General features: G+C 44.7%; 1 protein-coding gene across 2 annotated transcripts in view; it reads right to left on the reverse strand.

Moving 5' to 3' along the window:
* Positions 1–20,964, reverse strand: part of SETD1B (SET domain containing 1B, histone lysine methyltransferase) — a 52,636-nt gene that overhangs the window by 28,415 nt on the left and 3,257 nt on the right. For both annotated transcript variants that reach the window (XM_075516090.1, XM_075516092.1), the window contains exons 5-6: positions 19,015–19,127; positions 15,100–16,275 (exon numbers count right to left, since the gene is read on the reverse strand). In XM_075516090.1, coding sequence (XP_075372205.1) covers positions 15,100–16,275; positions 19,015–19,127 — 1,289 coding nt within the window. The remainder of the gene's footprint in view (positions 1–15,099; positions 16,276–19,014; positions 19,128–20,964) is intronic.

A 20,964-nucleotide genomic window follows, 5' to 3' on the forward strand; every position in this document is an offset into this window, starting at 1 on the left:
TCTCCAAGGAAAGGAACGGAGCAGTAGCTTAAGTCAGTACTTCCCAAAGCAAAGCCCAAGGACCACTGATGTGGCATGGGGCATGAAAGAGTGGTCCCCAAAAATCGAAAAATAAGAGAAAATAAATGCAACAATTGAACATGAGGGATTCAGGCTATTTTGACTTGACTGTAAATAGACGCTCCAGTGGCTGTAGAAGCTGCATGGATTCTTCTTTCCAAAAGTTGAGATGGATCCTGGAGTAAGAAACACCCACTTAGGCAGCCTCTAAGCATCTCCATGAGGCTAAAAACTTCTTTTATTTAACAAGAGATCCAGGAAGGACGGACAACTCTACATGAAGCAAAGAGGACAGAGATGGGAAGCAAATGCAGTGCAATTAGTGGTCCAAGGTAACCAGATCTTCACTGATCCAGAAACAAGACTACTTGAGAAATGGGATCCCAAAGGGAGAAGACTCAACCAGCATTCAGAACTTTCAAAAATCCTTTCTCTTGGCCAGAGAGCACCATACTTTATTTTTCAACACAAATTCCAAGAACCCACTGCAAGAGCTTCCTAGGATAGCAAGCCTCAGAGCCATAAATTAACCCAGTGGGAAAACAACTACCAGATTTGCCTCAGCAGAAAGCCTGAAGAGATGAACTGGCAAAGAGGGCAATAACTTGCCAAGGGGTTTGCTCTGTTAACGGTGAGTGCATTACCTTCCAGAAAAGGGGTGGTTTAATTCAGGTCTTTCTCCCTTCAATAAGGGAAAGGAGGCTCTGAACTGCAAGCTTCACAGCATATGATGTGGTTATACCATTCCTGTTGGCAAGATCACCGAAGAAGGGGTATTTGGAGAAGCCACACATTGCCCCTGGGCTTCCAGCATGCACAAGAGACTCTCCGGTGTCTGCAGGGACAGCTCTAGGAAGAGTGCAGGCTAATATAACATTCTTTGGGTCCACATTCATCAACGCTGAGACTGGAAGCTTCCAGACCCCCTGGCTGCACAGATTTGAGCCAAGACAAACGTGATCATACAACTGGGCAGATCACAAAATACAGTGAGAGTACGAGACAGGGAGTCACTGGCCCCCAGCCTGAGATCAGGGATGCCTGGGCAGCCCGTGCGTGCCCCGATGCGAAGCTTGCCTGGACAGTCGCCCCTTCTGTATTATATGAACAAATCCGAACTGGCAGGGCGAATGTGTGCCAATTCAAGGGCTGCGTCATGTGGCCATAGTGTTTTTTATCACATATGAAACACCCTAAAATTGGATTTACCATCTCATGGAACCATGGCGTTTTCCCTCAAGTCTTAAGTAGATCTTATTAAGGGGGAAAAAAAGGTTTCGGGGGGGGGTGTAGGGAAAAGGAAGGAGGGAAAGGGAAAAAGAGAGATGGGTGTTAACGTTGGGGAGCCATGTAACAAGGCAGGCTCTTTCCACAGCAATGGTTGTTCTGGTGTCCCTATTTTAGATGGGGGGAAGGGATAGCTGAAGAGCTATTTGCAATCTAACTTCAAAGGCTTTAGTCGGCTGGGAAGCTAAGTCATGCATAAAAGGATGGTAGAGTGGCAAGAAAATACCCCCTACAGATAAATTAGTCAGGGAATGTTCTCTGCTTCTCCCAAAGACTTTCATACAGCCAGACTAGCTTTACCCAGGTAAAGCCCTATTCAGACATCAGGTTCAGTGATGCAGAGTCCTGGGAACAAACCAGCCAAATCCAAGAGAGCAACTAAACAGTCTCTCTGAAAAAAAGAAAGGTAGTAGTAAGCATGCAATGGGCTTCTCTGTCATTTTCTGCCATCTCAGCTATTATCAGTAGATTTTATTCTGATGTCTGTCCACACACAAAAGATGCAGAGCTTGAGGAAGCATCTCCCTCTCTAAAGATGCAAAGAAAAGTAAGGAATTTAGGAGAAATCACACTGTATACAGAGAACTAATTTCCCAAATAATTCTGAAATGCTCCTTTTCTTCTTCACATTGGTGTGCAGAAATGCACCACATTTCTAGAGAGCAGAAGGTACTTTACAATCAAAGATAAAGGGAATTGGCAACATTAGATCAGAGTCCACCTATAAGTAAAAAAAAAAAAAAAAAAAAAAGGTGCAATAACTGCGTGTGCAGAGTACACAGACACCCTACAGTTCAGTGCCAGGCAGGAGCTCATATGCCATCACTTGAGCTTACCCTCATACTTAAACCTTAGGTCAAATGGAGCCATGAATTCAGATCTTGCCACCAACAGGGCGATAAGAAAGCAGATAAGCTTGGAAAACAGTCTCGCTTCCCAGCTGATATCAGCCTATTGATGAATAGGTTGTACACATACTGTACTGTATTTAAACGAGCTCTAATCAGCAGAGCTAGACCAGTTTGATATTATTCTTCTTTTACGTACTCCTACTATACCCTCGAGTATCTGAAATCACATGGCTATTACAGTTATGGCAGCATTTTCAGTGCTCTGTTCAGTGCTTTCTGCATTTCCAGTGTCAGCAGCAACAGCAGTTTCATTTGCAAGACCTGGACGTTCACAATGCAACCTGTGTTAACGTTGAGTCTCCTCAGAAGGGAGGGCAAAAACAAAGGAATCAAGGTCTTGAAGGACCACGAGCAAAATAAAAAAAAGAAGAGCTTTTGTTAGATCATTCATCAGTATCATCTTTTAATGCTCTTCTGCTCGCCGCTGTCTGCTCTCAGACCCAGGTGCCATTAAGTATATCCTGAGGCAGCAGTTCAGACACTTGCCTTCCTTCTCAAGAGGCATCCCAAATGATGAGTCTGGCTTCTCCCTCTGCCCTCCAAGAGCTGGAGCTATTCTTGCCCTGAATTTCTAGGGTGCTGTCCTGATCTGTTCATGTAGCTGGGAAGCAAAGAGGCCCAACTGTTTTTGGCACCTGCAAGAAAAACCAGGAGCCTGTAGCACACAGCTGATGGAGGTAGTCCAGAACAGCGCTTTCCAAACAAGTACAGCTTTTATTCTCCAAAAAGTGTGGAACAAGGAAGGGGAAAGAGTTAAAGTCCTGATTTTTATCTGAACCTTTCCCTTTCCTGAACACTTTTGCTGAGACTTCATGAGCTGCTGAAGATTTCATAAATTTCATTAAAAAGCTGCTGAAGATTTCTTCTGCTGAGATTTCACTGCTGGCCTGGGAGGTCACACAGACTTAGCACCACTCTCCTCCCAGCAGCTCTCTTCTATCCCAGTACCAACTATTTGAGAAGAAATAAGGGAGCATGAAAGAGGGAACATACTGTTAATAAGGTCTTTAGGACCTTGTTATCATCTTGACTGCAGTTATGGTGGCAACATGATATGGTTTCAAGTAAGAAAACTTGCGGCCTTCTGTTCTGGAGACAGTCACTGCCATCATCCCAAGACAGCACAAACAGGACATCTGCTGTGTTTCTGAAATTCCCAACAAAACTGCTGCAGACAAGACCATTCAGCCAGTCCACCTGATCTTAACAAAAAGCATTTAAAACCACTTTGGATGAAGCCCCCACTTCAGGTGGTATAAGTGCTCCAGGCCTGCTGGGACATTGCAGCAGAGAATGGCGCTGGGGAATGAGAAGCTCACGAGACAAAAACTTCTAACTTGCTGTGGCCAGACTGCGAGCCCTTTGCAGCAGTGACCACAAACGATGACTGGCACCCTAATGAGCTTAGCAGGCTCCACTCATTTTCTGAGCATTACAACACAAGCTAACAAGTCCTTTCCAGCAAAGTACCGTAGATGCATTAAAACCCAGCTAGACCACAGGAGATGCTTCACTCCAAGGAGCCTATTTCAAGCAGCTGAGGAGGCTGAGTAGGGATGTTCTTCCTCAAAAGTAAGGGTGAGGCCAGCAGAAACAGTTCCCCTTTGGTAACATTTCTCTTCTCTTACGGATCTTCTCTCTGGAGGCATCTTGAATTTTTCATTGCTTTATTTCCTGCTTAGATTTTCTTTCTCTTGCCGTACTCTGATTTAACTAAGTGCAGTCAGAGAGGAGAGAATCAAGCACATCAGCCACGGTAAGTAACATATTCATTAAAACATTAAAAATCTTCCTCATTCTAAGACAAAGCCTAAGCCAATATCCAGCCAGAAATACCTTCAAGTTGCCCCTCTCCAAAACCAGCTCAGTGATGGGAAAGGCAACTTTTTCCCCATACCACTCCTCTCAGGTGACAGAAACGTAACCCTTGTGGCTGCCAACTGTTGACTGATCCCTTAAAAATAATCTCTGTGCAGGACATGACATTTCTCATGGCCTTAAAGAAGATACCAAACTTTTGCTATTAAACTATCCCCACTATATGCAAAATAAATTGTGTAACCGCAACTGTTCTAAATTACCAGAGTGGAAATACCCCACAGCTGGGCTGCATTCCCACTGCTATTTGTGCAAGCATAAAATATTCAAAAAAGAGACAAGAAGTAAAGTATGCTGATTTTCTCACCTGTCCTCTAATTAGGAGGTTTAAAACAAACACATGAAAACACTTTTCACCTAGAGCAAAATTCAGCTGTGCACCTCATTGCCACAGGATACTGCAAAGACTCAGATGGGTTTAAAAATGGATTAGACATTTGTGGAAGACAGGTCCACCAGCAACTATTGAACAAGATCTCGTCCTAATCTGCCGGTCATGAGTAGCAGAGGCACCCCAGGGGAGCACCACCGCATACAGCCCTGCTGCTGATGGGGTTTTTGCATGGCACAAACTGCTCTGACCTCCCACTGAAGGTCTTTCAGTAACCTAGAGGAAATAACCCCCAACAACACAGACAACCAAAGAAAGGTAAAGACGTGCCTTTTCCTTGCTTACTTATGAGTTAGTCCAAAGTCTCTTTCTGTTCTCTCTTCCAGCAAAGCCATAATCAAGCCCTACCACAGATGACCACTCAAGAGGAAGGGGTGCACACGGGCAGAGCCATTCAGCAGCAGCCAGTGCCAGGCGACCTGTGCTCTGCTCCTCAGACCGACCATCCCAGTCCTAAGGCTCTTTCAGGCCTCCCCATGTTGGTGACACTTATTTTACTCACTTCCTTAATACCTGCTTTAAAGAGCTTTGCTAAAATGATCACGATGAGCGCAAAGCCCTGCAGAAGCACACGGCAGTACAGCACCTCTACAGCCCATACTTGAGCAGGCATATCTAAACCACTCACAATCACAGAGCTCTTATTTTTATTTTTTAAAGCAGCTTTCCCATTACATTGGTTCATTAGTTTGAAGTTACATATGAACTCTTGAAAAGGCAGGTTACTCATTTAAAGAGCTATGTGAAACAGTTGCAAGAAAGGCACAAAACCAGCCAAACACAGCTCTGTGCTCATGCACTCCATACATTGCTCACTGATTCCAGTGACCAACTGGAAAGCACAGGCATTTTTTTTTTTTTAGCAGTTGTGCAGGAACAGCTGGCTTGGTGGTTTGCACACAATAGTTTTTTACTTAGGACAGTTTAGCCTCAGCACCTTTTGAAGCACCAGAGCTGCATGGTGGTACTTATACCACATACCATAATCAATACATCTCACTTACTGGATGTGATACTAAGGTTGTGCCTCACTAGAACAGAGTTACATTGTACAATACTCCTGATACCAGAGCTCAGTTAAAATAGTAAAAATACTGCAAAAACTAGGTCATAACAAGGGTCCAACATTCATCCTTTTTACAACTCAGTTTGTACATTTAGCCCCAAATTCACTTACAATAAAATCTAGTCCTAACACAATCTCCATCCCAATTCAGAAGTCTAGAGACTACTATGAGCTGCCCTTTAATTTTTTTTTTTAAAAGGCATGGTACTATCTAAAGCTCAGGTTTTCTTCAGCTTGGATGTTGAAAGCAGATCCACACAAACCCTTTCAGAGCAAAGACAGAGGCCATGTGGTAGCTGCACCTACTGCACAGTGGTTGACCCCCAAAAAACAGTGCAAACCCACCTGCGCAGTTCCTCGTGTCTCCCTTGTCCGCTTTCCCCCTCTCCATGACCCCACAGCGATACATAGCCAGCCGAGCTGGGCTGCAAAAGCCACCCAGGGTCCCCCCAAAGGACCACGCACCCACAGCAGCCATGCCAAAAGGCACTTCCCTGACTGCTGCCTTGTGCCACAGCCCTTTTGTAGCACATGCATCCCAGCAACAAGCCAAGACAAAGTCATACAAGGTTTCCTCAAGCTCAAGTCTGAGCATCCAACCCAGCAGAGATCACAGCTTACTTCTGGTGTCCTACAGCCAGGCTGGGTGGCCCCTGCATGATGCCAGCTCCTGGGGAATTTAAAAGCAACCCCAGCATCAGGTGTCCATCAAGGGTTCTGCTAGGACCAGGCTGCCCTTTGCCACCAAACCCATACCACCTTCCTGCCTGCTTCTCACTGACCTGGAATATGCCTCAGGTTTGTAAAACCATCTGCTGTTACCACTTTTCTGATGTAATTTGGGAAATATATCCCACCTGACATTGTATTAACAAGCAAATAAATTCATTGAGATTCCCTTGTCAAAATGCATCCAAAAATGCACACATCTCCATAGCATATATTCAACCAGTAGATTGCCCTTTATGTTTTACTGTAATTTGAATAATTTTATGCAGTAATAAGGATTTTTGTATTTTCCAAGTAATTTTTTCCTGGAAAATAGCAAAATGCTTGTAGCACCATGATAACAGTTGCTCACATTTATCTGCATCCTTCAAAGACAATATTTCAATTATCTGCACTGGAAACTCTCAGCCACATCTGCTGACCAAAACGCCATGTTTGGCAACCGCTTAGCAACAAGGACTGGATTGGGAAACTGTCCTCAGAGCTATGTGCCAACATTAAACCAGCTCCTGCTTCCACCAAATAACACTGCTGTCACCTGAAATATACACATTTTGTTTTGCCTGGGACACACAAGGCACCAGAAATAACAAGCTCCTTTGGGAGAAGGGAAACCTGGAAGGAAGCCACCTACTTCAGCAACCCCTCCCCAGAGGCTCCACAGGGAACATCTCCCCGACGTGTGCAACGCATGTTAATCCTGCACAGCGGGAGAAGGACACACCACTTGGACATCAGCACAAAACTATACCGCTCACTGTGAAACACAGCTCTTTTTGGAAAAAAATGGATATAAGAAAGTGACTCTCACTCCACACTATCCACAAAAGCAGCAGACATCTGATTCCTTGACCAGGCCAGCAAAGGACTGTTTCAACTCCAGGAAAAACAAAACCCAGTCCTTCCTTCATGTCACTCAACCTGCACCATCCACAGCCCTCTCCTTCCTAAGGCTCCATGCCATTGCACTCATTGACACAGGGAATTTGGGCAGTGGTGAGCCTGAGGACATCCCACCTTGAACGCTTGAAGGTGCAGGCAAGGAGAAAAGAGGGGAAGTACCAAACCCTGTCGAGACTGTCTTTGCTACTCCTTTTCCTCCCCTCCCCACCATTTCCAGAGCCTTTTTCCTAACTGTCTTCCTGACTCATGGCCTGATACGGAGAGAGAGATACTGGGCAAAACACAAGTGAGCTGGTCAAAGGTGCATGATAAATTGCACTCAGTACACAGTTATCAACTCCACATAAATACATACTCCACAAAACACACATGTTCAGAGCAGCCAGCAAATCCAAATGCCACTAAAAAGTGCCTAAGTCAAAACACCCGAGTCCCAAGGAGTTTAAATTGGAAGTTCTGCTACAGCTGTCTGACCCTTTTGCAACCAAACCTCCAAACCGTAAGAACTGCTGCCAGCTTCAAGTTCAAGCAGCAGTTTCGCTTCCTCCCCGCGCCATGCCTGCACAGCACTCACAGTGCCCTCTACGCAAAGAGCGATTGCCGAAGCCCAAGCCGCGAACAACTTCCTTTACTCAAACTGCTCCTGAAGCAACACTTTTGCAACTCCTGGAGGAGTGAACCTATTCCAACCTAGGGAGAAATTAGAAACCCCAATTTGCCATCTTGCTATTTTATACGCATCTTGACCTCATCAGGCCTGTCTGCACCGCTGGAACCTTGTGAAAGCAGCCACTGGCTTTATTTTAGCACTCAACAAATCAAAAACATTTTAAAAGACTTTAAAACTTTTTCTTTTAAATACTTTGGTTTTAGGAGCTGAAAAATTTGAGCAACCTTTTTCTCATGATTAGTAGGCATTTCCAAAAGCAAGCACTGCACTTTCATAATAAAGCCTGAGACAGCAGTAACGTGTCTGGGTCAAAGGAGCCCTCGTGGGCAGGTACGTGATGCACAGAGTTAACGAACTCATGGGTTTCGTTTTGAGTTTTGCCCTGTCTTCACTAGGTACAAACAAGTACCCCAAACCGAAAATTAAAATTAATACAAGGGGGGTGGCAAAGTCATGAGACTCAAAATTGATGCATTCGGAAAAAACGTTCTACTGATGAACCGTATCTATTTAGAGGACTCCAGGAAAGGCAACAGCCAGCAGAAATTTGAATAAGTGCTCATCTGTTCACTGCTCTGTGTCAGACACAGACACATATAGAACACAGCGGCTGCTCCGTCTTCTTCAAAATCAGACCCAGAAATTAGTGCTGTTCTGGTGGCTGCCAGCACAATATGTTAACAGCAATTATTTTCTCAATATTTCTACTGATTACCTAACACACTGGCACATTTTCTCAGTGTCACTGCACGTTTCAACATACACTGCCATCCAGTAACTTGTCTGCATTCCCTTGGTCAGTTTTCACAACCATCAGATGCGAAATGCAACTAGAATGATAATGGGTTGGAGAAACTGCGAGGAAAACATGTCACTTCAATGTGAGGCTTCGCAGCCTGCATTTATGACATCTGAACATTCAATATCGTCACTGCTAAAACCTGAGTGTTGAAAAGAATAGGAAGAACTCTGTAAGCAGAAAAAGGAAGATGCCAAGGGCTCTCTAACTGTAAATGGTCTGCAGAGCTCAGACTTGCAAATATTATTCTGCCATAAGCTATATGCTGTGGTTAAACATTGTCATTTGGATCTAAGTTTCCAGTGCAGCAGAGCATGTATAGATTACATAAACACAAAATAAGCAGTGCTCTACCTATTAACAAGCAATTCAATTATACATACCCAGTCCACCAGGAACTGAAAATTTACAGAAAGTCACTGGTGGCAAAACAGAGCTAGTGGCAAGAGTACAATCAGCAACAGTGATTTATAAAAAGGGATGGCAATGTCGTTTCTATTAGGTATGCAAAATGCAAAAGCCTCAAAGTCTTGGCCTGGTATGAGAGAGTGAAAGAACCACTCAGCCTCCCAACCACAGCCTGCTTTCTATTTTTCAGTTACACTCCAGAGCATTTCACCATTTCTAGCTCTGTTATCAAGAGACGTGTTCTCTTATTCTACTGAAGTTGTTAGGTATCCAAAAAACCCAAATCATAAGCAGTCAAATATCTCTCCGTTTAGTTCCCCCCCACCATGAGCATACATGCATGAGGGGGTGCATCACCAGGAACACCAGGTGAATCCTATCCAATTCTGCTCTGAAAAATTGACTGTAAAAACTGACACTGGGCTTGTTACCTCTCACTGCTTCCTATATTGAACACATTTGGTTGGTCAAGCCCTCTGCTCTGCTAACCACCAGCCTTGCAAGCACTCCAAGAATCAAACTGGAGCCAAATACAAAAAGTCAAAAGTGAAATACAACACAGACTTCTCTACTTTGTATAAATTTTTGTAGGAGCAGCAGGATGTCATGTGGTAAATGAATCAGATGTACAAGGAAGCAGTCCCTGCCTGTGGTCTTCCAGTATCAACTCTCAAAAAAAAGGTAAGATAACAATACTCTGTATTTCCACTGCTTCAGGAGCTGGGACATCCTTACCTTGGCCAGGTTATATGGGAACTGACCCTCAGCCCCAAGCACCCCCGGGAGGATGTAGGGCTGCAGCTGCAGTCCTGCCCCGGCGTGCTCCCTCCTCTGGACGTGGAGGCTGAACAGATCTCTGAGCTCTCAAAAGGGTCCAGTGTAGTGTTATATTTAAATCACCTTTTGAGGGATTTGTGTGCTGGCTTTCTTTTCTGAACAAGCTTAAACTCCACAAGATCCCCTGAAGTCCCTGTGGCTTCTCGCTGCTGCTGTGCATGGGTCAGGCAGAGCAGAACTGAACCCACAGTTTAAGCAGCTCACTCTCATTTTAATTTCACAGGTTTAGCATGGCTGGTGTAACTCACATTGAAAACCACAGCAGTCATCCAAATCTTTGCTGCCTGGGCATTGGCTGGCTGCATTTCTGGAAATTCATGGTCATAACATATACCTATTTTTTGAGTTTCCATTAGGAACTGGTTCTGTCAGGCATGATCGCATTCGCAAGAGCTCAGGAGGCAGGAAAATTTGAAAAAGTGTTTACGAGACTGGGCATAAATCACAGCTCTCAGGTTTTTTCTCCCTTCTTCAATTAAAAAAATACATTCAGAGCAACCATTCCCCACATCTACTCCCCCCCATCTCCCTCCAGAAATGATGAATCCCACTCTAGCTGTAAATTGGATCCCAGGTGTACCCATATATATTATACATACATAACAGCTACTTATGGGCATAAGGGCTCTTGCACAGTTACTGTGGAAACCAAGGTATCAAATTTCCTGGCTCTTAAGACTCTACCTTCTCAACCTTAATGTGCATTTACCTTGAATAAATCACTTCTGCACTCTCCAGCCCAGAAACATTCCTTAGTAGAGTGTGTTTGGGTTCACCCTTAGGAGGCTCCATCTAACCCACTGTCAGCGTCCCAGGAACACAGTGCTGCCTCCGACCCCGCACAACCCATGGATGGGAACAGGGTACAGGAGGAGAGAGCATCCTTCGGCAGGCAGAGACCGACTTGCTCCTGCACAGCACAGCTTCAAGGGGCATCGACTGCTCCTGGGGCAACCGCTGCAGGTACTGCTGGCAGAGAAACCCCCTGTAGCTCCTCTCGCTGCCTGGACAGCATCAGGGCACTGCTTTCTCTCACAGGTTCTCGTGACAATCAAAGGGTGAACTTGCCTCTGTAGAAAAGGGGAATCATTTACCAGCTACTGAAACACAGCCCGGTCTGGATGCGGATGCAGCAGTGTGGAGCGGCACAAGGCACGACGCAGTGTCTTGCAGAGAATGTCATCACATCCTGCTACGGCTCCAGAGGGGCAATATGACACTTCAACATAAATTTCTTCCAGTTCTGGCTGCGACCACACAAGAACCCGAAGATACTTCAATGCAAAGTGCAAATTCAGCCCACATGTAACCTCAGGGACTTCAGCAGAGCTCACTGTAGGGGTGAGCCTGACCCACCTCATCTATGTGTAAGCGCAGCTCAGAAATTCTCCCCAAGTAACTGCAAGAGGATCTGCTGCATACACACAGCTTGTCACAGGGATGTCGATGCTGTCCTGTAAGAGGCACCTCAGCATCCAGCACAGCATTAAAAACATTCACAACAGCCGAGGGAGACAGTGAGGGGTGCTGGTGACAGCAGTGGCTTTCAGGGTCTCTAGGGCTGCTGTGCACTGTGCTGTGCACAGTTCGCTCCCCAAACCATTTGCTAAAATTCACAGCAAGCAGCAGAACTGCTCTCGCCTCATTCATGTTTCAGGACCTTTATTTTTATGATTATCTTTGGCATTTTTAAGGCACCCCTCCCATCATAGTAACTAGGTGCTTAGCCAAACTACCAAGAAGACAGGAGTCTGTTGATCCCTCAATTAAAAAGTACTTTTGTACTTATAAATCTGGAAAAATACCATTGTGAATCATACGGTCTTCCTCTTACACACTGGCTATGCACACAAACTAATAGGTTCGTAAGCTGCAACATGAAAGGCATCATCAATATACAAAATGACTTGTTATAATCCTGTCATTCTCCCCAGCACACACAGGCAGGGTCTCTTCCTGTAACAAGCCAGGCAAAAACAAGACCTGGCTCAAATGGGATGTCAAAACGTCAAACTGTACTTACTTAACCTTTGCACTTCTGAAACAGCAAAGATCCTGTGAAAAAGAAATTGTTACAATTCTTTCCTTGTTATCTCTCAGGAACATAGGAGGGAAAGTTTGTACATTGCTACCCTCAAAAATTTTCCTAAAATAACAATGCAGCTCAGCTGGTTTTTTTCCTTGTCACCTTCTAGTTTCTTGAAAAAGCCCTCTCTGCCTTGTCTTCCTGGCTGGCAGGTTGTGCTGTTTGTAAAGGATCCCTTTTCTCCTCTTACCTCGTACTGCCCACATCCCGCTCTGTTCCACCTCTCAGCGCTCGTCCCTTGGCTAAGCTTAGCAGGACTTTCTCTGCAGACCATAATCACTGCTCTGAGATTAGTTGGAGTTAGGTGTTGCAGACAGATGCACAGCCCTTCCTCTCCCACACCCAAACTCCCTGCCAAGCTCTGGCTTAGGAGTATCATACCGGATCTTGAAATCAAACTCCGGGGTCTTGCAAGATAAATCAGAGCAATTGCTGGGGCTTGGCTGTACCTCCTTTACTTATGGCAAGTCTGGGGTGGTTAACTTGCCTGACGATTTGACAGCGCTTCACCTATAGAACAAATGTTACTGTATTAGCAATCATTGACAAAAATCGTGCTTGTTTTGATGGGAAACAGGAGTAGGTCCTTGAAAAGTACCTACTGTCTCAGGAAAAAAACTTCCCTGCAACTTTGCTGGCATCCTTATGAATCCTGAGATTTTCCCAGCTAGAGCACCCGCCCAAAGAGAGCTGGCCTGGGGCTGCTCCGACCCTTGAAGAGCCAAATATGAAGTAAATAAGTTCAAACTCTCTGCCCTTTATTGCTTCCTTATGATACTTAATGAGCACTCCCTATGCTAATGTATCATTTCTGCTCTACTCCCCACACCACACAGTCACTAGTAATACTCGGGTCTGCCTTCCCTCTGTTTTGCTGGAGGATTCTCTGAAGGACTGAAAGTTGAATAGTGGTATCACAATAGGCTGAAGCCGGAGGTTCAGCTTTCCAGCCCTTAGACAGACTCAATGCCCCTCTCTAACTCAGTTGGAAAGCTGCAGCTCAAATTTCAGCCTATGTTAAGTCACTGTTCAGCTCTGCTCCTTCAGCAAAAGAGAGGGAAGCCAGGAGAGCCTTTTTCTAAAGCAAAAAACTGGAGGGGAAAAGGGCGGGGGAAGGAAGCAAAAACACATGGAGATCGTTTTTTGTGCATCAGAAGGAGCAATGAAAGGCGCAGGCAACTTTTCAAACATGCCAGAATAGCTTAGTGTGATTTGTAACCAAGAGGAGGGTTGAATAAACAGCTCCAACAACAAACATCAAACTTTTTTGGGGGGAGGAGACAATTAAGGCAGCAATGACCTGCATGGAGACCCTGCTACCACCCTTCTGACTTCTGCAGAGGATTGAGACATTTATATAATTTTGTATCCCAGAACCATCAATGTGAACTTCTGACACCAGCATCTCATTAAGGGGAGACAAAGACTTAACATGGGCTTCAATGTCCACACACTGCTACACCATATCACAGCCTACAAATATAACATCCCAGCCAGTCCCCCAACGCTGATCTCAGCTACAGAAAGTGCCTGACCCCACATACCACGCTGGCATTCATCCATCTTTCTAAACATGCTCAGAATTGGCTGCAACCCACTTGCACGAGAGTAAGGACAGCAGATACAAGCCCAGAATGGCAAGGAGATGAGGGATGCCTTCCTCATTTTTTTAGACAAACTAAGAGCATTCCCTCTTAAGCCTGCCAGACCAAGCTCAAGGAATCAAAACTCCATTCCTAATTAATACATCAACAAGTCCCACTGGCCAGGGACTTGCCTCCCAAGAGGGGAGTCTGGGCCAGCCTAGATGATGAATGAGACCTCAAGCAGCTGAATTGTTTCAAAGGCTAAACTGGCAACTGCAAGGACAAGCAGGTTTGGAAAGGCATGTAGAAAAAACAAAATATCCACTACAGTGACAATGTTTTTTTCTATTTAGCACTGAGACCCGCACTATGTTATTGCTGCAGCGCTTTTCCTCCAGTTAAGCGCTCTGCAAAGCCTGTACCTACAGGAGCAGCTCCCCCTCTCCTGAAATGCAGCCGCTTCTTGGGTGAAAACCTCACAACTGCAGACCACTGGAGGGAAATCCATTCTGCCAGCTTAACCCCAGCAAACTGTCATGAGTAAATTAATCTACCACACTCGGGACATTTACACAAGACTAGCCCTCTTGGATGGCTGAGGTCCCCTTACTGCAGAGTTCTTGCACACCAGGGACAGCAGTTTCATTTGCTTGCATGGCTATTATAAACACTGAGGAGAAAGGGTCTGGCATTTGCAAAGATCTGTATTTTGACTGTTCCTTGACACAGCAGAATAGGACCGACACGTCCACTGCAGCGATACTCACATTTGTTGCAACAGACCTCCCAAACAGACAGGCCATGCAACGTAATTTCTGTCTGCTGGCACCATTCCACACTGTTAAGCTCTCGCTGTCCCTTCAGCCACAAATGCCCCAGCAGAAGCAGCAAGCTCCGCTCTATTATTGGAAGACTCAGTGGAGCACATCCCTCACAAGCCAACTACCTCCCCCTTTCAACTGAGCAAAGCAAGTATTAAAACCCAGCAACTGTCTCCCATTCAAACCAGATGGCATAAATAGCTGGAGAGCTATCAAACAAAGTATACATTCAATACTTCGGCATAACATGAAAGCCCCGTTAAGCAAGTGTGTGCATACATACACACCCACGCTCAGGGACCAAAGCAATGGCAGAAAGTGCTCGATTAACTCCTCTAGTGGCTTAAGTGTCTGTCGACACTCAAGACATTGACACAGCATGAGCACTGGCCAAACTTCCCTTCCATGGCTTGTGCAGTCCTTGAGCTCTCCTGAAGCTATAAATTGCAGCAGGTTGCTATTATAAACAAGGAAAGCTGGAGACTGGCAAGTTGATTAAGACCATCACTTTGTGTCACGTCTAACTCATTTCCAGCTGCCTTGAGTAAAAGAAAAAGCCACCAGAAACCCTACGCTCCAGCGACACTAAAAGAAAAGAGCGACTCCCTGCCCTGTCCAGCTCTGGGGATACGCATGGAGCTTCATGACCCACTTCGAGCTCACTTACCTCATCCATTTTTTCTGACGTTGGAGTCTGGTCACCAGGCACCATTTCTTTAGCCTCTGAGGTCTCAATTTTGGAGGTTCTGCTCAGCTGATCAATAGGAGTCATGCTGGCCTCCGATGTCCCCCGGGAATTCTGACTCAGAGAAGCCGTCCCAGGGATGGGCTCATCATCATCAGAGTCAGGTAACGGCGTTGGGCTAATGTCCTCCAAGCCTGTGCTGGAAGGGCGCGAGGAAGGCGTCTGACCTCTGTAACCGGGCTGAGAGTTTGAACCGTACATTGGGATGGGAGAGAGCTGGGAAGAAGAAGAGGAGATGGGGCTACCTTCCATTCGGACCTCATTATCCGAGTCATGCTCATTAAGAAAGGGTAACTTTGTTCTCTGCTCTTTTAAGAGCATCTCAATCCTTGAGTCTAAACTGTTATGCTGCATTTCTGACTCCATGGTGGGGGTGCCAGGGGTCTCGCTTCTCTCTGGAGTCTGAGAGAAGGATGCTGTGCTCGGTTCAGGAACAGAGTTCGAATCAGGCAAGGGCGGAGGCTCCTCCTGTTTCTCCTTCACTGGGACAAAATCAATGTTAGTGGCAGCGCTGCTTTCCACAACCATCTCAGCGGGAGGTGGTGCAGGTCTTCGGTACTCTGTTTCCCTGGAAGTTTGGGGAAACTGCTGCTCATCGGATGGGGGAAATACAGCTGGTGCTTGGTAGGGAGAGAAGGCAGATTTGTAGCTCGAAGAACTAGAGTGGCTCAGGGGAGGAGTGTGAGAGAACTGAACTGGCTCCTGTTGATGGGATTTGTACGTACTAAACTGATGCTCTGTCCCTCGGTAAACGCCTGCTGAGTTATGAACATAGTGATGTCCCGGTCGACGGTTGTAAGCATCTGTAAATTTTGTTTCATGTCTCCTGGGTTTGTACCCACTGTCCTGCCCAAAATGGTACACAGGCGTTGTCTGACGACTAGAATAGGTGGAATCCTGGGAAAACGGCGTCCCTAACCGTGGGGTGTGAGGTGTTCCTTGGGACTGTGGGGTAAATTGGCTGTACGAGTTCGGGGTGTCTTGCCGACAGCTGGAATAGGCTGTGTCATGGGAAAACGGTGTGCTACTGTTTGGGGTAACAGATGATCCCGCAGAAGAAAGGCTACTGTCTTTCAGGCGCTTCAGGGAATCCGTCAACTATAAAAACAGAAGAGAGAAAAGCACCTAAACACACACTTTTAAAAAGATATTTGTCTAATCTGTTTGGTTTTCAGAGGAGTTGAGAACCCAGCCGTTTGCACTGATTCCCATGGCAAAAAAAAAAAAAAAAAAGTTACAGCATCCCTGAAAACACAAACCATTATCCATTATTAACAGTTCCCTGTGATTTAAAAGAAATAGGCAAGCAAAAAGGAACTCGTCTATAAGAGGAGGAAGAAGAAAGCAGATACAACAGTATTCCTTATGAGCTACACCCAAGAGCATGAGGTGAACAGGAGACTTGCACAATACTTTTAGCTAAAAGAGTTTCGATAGGGAAGATAATTAAGAAATTTCTGAGATATGAAATTATCAATTTAACTTTTTTTGTGAACAAATCAAAACACACAAATTAGCAAACTGCCAGTCTTCAACCAAACCTATGCAGCAGGGCTTTGTGTTGGTCCAACTGAGGGAGCTCACCCACCACCCTCTCTACCAAACATTAATCTGTAACAACAAGGGAGAAGGCTACAGGTATTAAAAGTGCAAGAAGTTCTCAACTGCTAAAAACACATTTTTAACCCCTTCCCAAAGACAAATGCTCAGGTAGAGCACTACTGATTATGGCATTTGAAACTGAAACCCTACAAGCCTACAGAGCAGCCAAGTAATTGCTCTGCAACCCACTTCACAGGCACATTGAGGGGGTTTCTAGGAGCAGCCCTGCTCCAACTCAGACTCTGCTGAGTCATAACACTGCCACACTAATCATCAGTGCCAGAATCAATTTTCCATAATGCAAAGCAAGAGCTCAGTGAGAATCCTCCTGGTAGCAAAAGAGGCAGGACTGAGCTCCAGCTCCCCAAAAACACACCAAGATAGCTAACTGGTGAGACTACAGGCTCGCTGCTACTCTCCCAAGCACAGGTAGGTAAAGAGACCCTTCAAACAACCTGTTTATAACATGCCAGCACCATCAAACCCAAGCTGAGCTCTCACCTGCCTGCTACACTCACACACATCTCACCCACTCAATAGTGTAGACTTGCTCTTGGTGTGACCCCTAGGGACCATGACCACATGGACATCAGGAAAGTTTCTTCCTCGACTGTTCTAAAACCCAGAGAAAGGGTCAGGAACCAGCCACGTGCTTCCTGCTAAAATCCGCATCTCTGCACCTTTGGTGTAGATGTGATGTGGATTGTTTTTCAGTGGGGTTTGGATATGGCCTGGAGGCAGGGATTGTGGCTCACAGAACTGTCAGGTCTTTGCTGTTCTGCATGAGGGGGAAAGCAAATGTCAGTATTTCACTAAACTACAACAGCAAACAAGCTTGTTGGCAGATTCTAGTGACAAGAACATGATGCAAACAGTTAAAGTTACCCAGAAAGCAGTAATTTTAGTGATAATTGGGAAAAAAATCAATTCAGGATAATAATATAATACATGAACACGATAGCTAGAGAAACAATCTTAAAGATAATTACAGCAGGGACTACTTTGGGGGATACCATCAATTAAGAGGGATACCATCAATTAAGTGTTTTGCTGTTAACCGTGAAAAAGGAGTATGAACAAATCTGTCCATTTTTATTTGAGATGTGCTGTAACCAGCAGAAATGAAAAGCCAGGCCCTGCTCATAGCGGATTCCCAGCAAAACCATTGCTTGCCTCCCTCCTGCCTTTAAAAACACCTTGCTGGGAGGTAAGGAAGAATCAGTCTCTTTATGATTTTGTTAAGAGGATACTGGGGTTTTGCTTTGTTGCTGTTTGGGGTGGTTGGTGGGAGAAGAGGAGAACTTTATTTTTTCAGATCAATGGGATTTTCATGTTCAATGTACAGCTCTTACCTGTCCTGAAACCATCTGATCACAGAATTAATGACATTATGGCATTTTAAGAACTCATAAGAGTGCAGAGAAGTAGAGAGAAGGAAAAAAAAAATCTCTACCAAATCTCTTTCAAATTTGGTGCTTTAAAGTGGGTTCCTAAGCCACAATGAGGAGCCAAAGTACATTTAGACAAGCCAAGGGGGCTGATGACTTCACACAAACAGGCTTCACTTCCCACTCGTCCCCTCATCCCAGTGGGGCTAGCAGGGCAGCAGGTAACTGTACAAAGCCATTTAGAGAATCATACCCTAAATAGAGGGACTCCTGGAAGCCCTCAGGAATTCTGTCCACTGCTTTTATTAACAACTGATTCCGGTGACTAATTAAGATTCTGGAAAATTGATGCCACTATTCAAGATTTGACACCTTCCCTCTTTTAGCCTTTAAGCAAGTCTGTAGAACATACGCGCTAAGGATTACATACTGCAGACACTAGGCCAAATGTACCATTGTAAATCATTCCCCCTGACTTCAAGGGAATAATCTCATCTCAGGGACAGATCTGATCCAGTCCTCTTAACTGCAGGAATTTCTAATGTTAATAGGGCACATACTGTCGGTTCTGTAGGTATTTTTCATTCCGAAAGACAAAAAGCACTTACCACGCTATGCAGACACCGGCATACAGATTAGCCACATGCACTGCATTTGCAGAGAGTTACATTTGCTGTGGCAATTATGAGCAAGTTACATTTAAATGTGAATTAGTAACATCCATTGAAACTATGGCAAGACAAAAAAAAAGAAGCTAAATTAAAAGTGTTAAACCACTAACGTTAATGATGCATTTGTTCAGAATTTTCTAGAAAGTTATTCTTAAAAAAAAGCCAAGCAAACATACCTGGAGAGTTTCATTCACAGTTGGCGATACATCCTGTTCAGTGCCTACGGGAAGGGTCTGAGGAGTGTAAAGACCATTAACAAGCAGTTCATAGAATCGCATGCGGGTTTCACCTGCACAGACCACAATGGAAGAGTTGATTAAACAGAAATAACATAGCCAATGTAAAAATGCATATTCTTGACACCTGCACAACGCTGCTACCACTCCCAGCCTGCTGCATCCACACGACAGAAGAGCAGGTATCACCTCTGAGGCTCGTAGGGATAGTTTTTAAATAATCAGCTGGTCAAGTGAAGTCAGACACTCCCTTCTCCAGCCAAGACAAGGAGGTTTCTAAATCCTTTTTCCTCTTCTCAGCCTGCCTGGCAGCTCTGCTCTTTACCATGCTTTCTCGAGAGCAGCAGTTTCCCTCCTCTCCAAAGTGCCAAGGAAATAGCTTGCAGATTTGAGAAGTGAAACTCTCACCCAAGGGACAAGCCTCTGCCAACACCCAGAGCCACTTCAGAAAGCTCTCCCAACACACCTTGCTAGTAGAAGCTGGCTGTTATTAATGCAAACACGATGCATGGGAATGCTGAAGACAAAACCGTTAACACTGCTTTCCAAAAAGACACTGACTAATCCTTTTTTTTTTTTGCCCTCCTAGTTAAAGGTGTGCTCAGTGGCATCCTTCGAAGAATAAAAGCCAGAGAAGCACACTGTCCCATATATTGTTACTGAGCCTTAGCTTTTCCATTCCTAAATTCTACAAAGACTCAGTTTCTTAATATTGGATTTTTCGTTACTACAAAAACCCAACCCTACTTATTTTACAGTCTGTAAATCTGTCATCAGCTTCAAAGGCAACAGAATCAGACCCCGACACTGTCTGAATTTTGCTCTGAAAGATAAAGAATACATAGAAAAAGGGACAGACCCAGCACCTGAGCCCAGAAAATTAATTCAGGCAAGATCTCCCCCGAAACAGTACTACTTTCACGAGGAAGTCCTGCAGGATCAAACCCCAAACTCCCTATGAATCACTCCATGCAATTTGAAAGCAAAGCACCCCTTAGTATGATTCTGCGTACTGCAAAAGACTCATTTATCTTGAATAAATGCCGCAGATGAGGTTATTTGGTTATCAAATCTCATTTCACAAAGTCTCGAGCCACATCCTCAACTATGTAAACTGTTTTAGTTCAACTAAAGTCATGACAAAATAGATCTCTTCAAGACAAGAGCTTGAAGAGATGCTTGAAATATTAACACACACTGCCCCCCCGATAAGACTACAACGCCATGGGTATGGAAGTGTTAGGCTTACTTTAAAACTTGTTTTTAAATAAATAAAAAGTAACTGTTAGAAAGTTTCATAATTCTTCCTAGGTCCCCAATATAATGCAGTAAAAGTTACAATTCCATTTTCAAAGAGGTTTATGAATGTGAAACACTTCCTATCTGTTTCTCTAAGGACAAGTTAATAATTAAGTGTGTCCATTCTGTAGATGGATAAACTGAGGCAGAGAAGTTGCTTGAAACTAGCCTGTCTTGGATGAGGAGAGAGACTGGACTTATTAGTTCCAGATTCCCAGGCCTGTGCTCTGGCCAGACACATAAAATGACACTTTTGCTCCTAGTATTTATTTTGCTAGACTACAAAAATCAAGTTAACCAACCTTTCATTCTCTTGAAAAGCTGAATACTAGAAAGAAATGTGGAAAACTATACATATATATTTTTAAGAATGTTCTAACCTGCAAATGCTATTTTAGGAATAATATTTTAACTTGATTCTGACAGATTATAGCACACTGACAGTCTTACTCTTTTAGAATGAAAGAGATGCAGTTGGGGGGGGGGGGGGGGGGAGGCACATTAGAAGCATATAGCTGGCAAACAAAACAAAAATGCAATTTGAAACTAAGACTTCAATGTTTTCTCCCAAGAAACAGAAGCATAAAACCC

This window comes from Mycteria americana, chromosome 13, assembly GCF_035582795.1.
Source record: "Mycteria americana isolate JAX WOST 10 ecotype Jacksonville Zoo and Gardens chromosome 13, USCA_MyAme_1.0, whole genome shotgun sequence".
NCBI classification, from domain to species: domain Eukaryota; kingdom Metazoa; phylum Chordata; class Aves; order Ciconiiformes; family Ciconiidae; genus Mycteria; species Mycteria americana.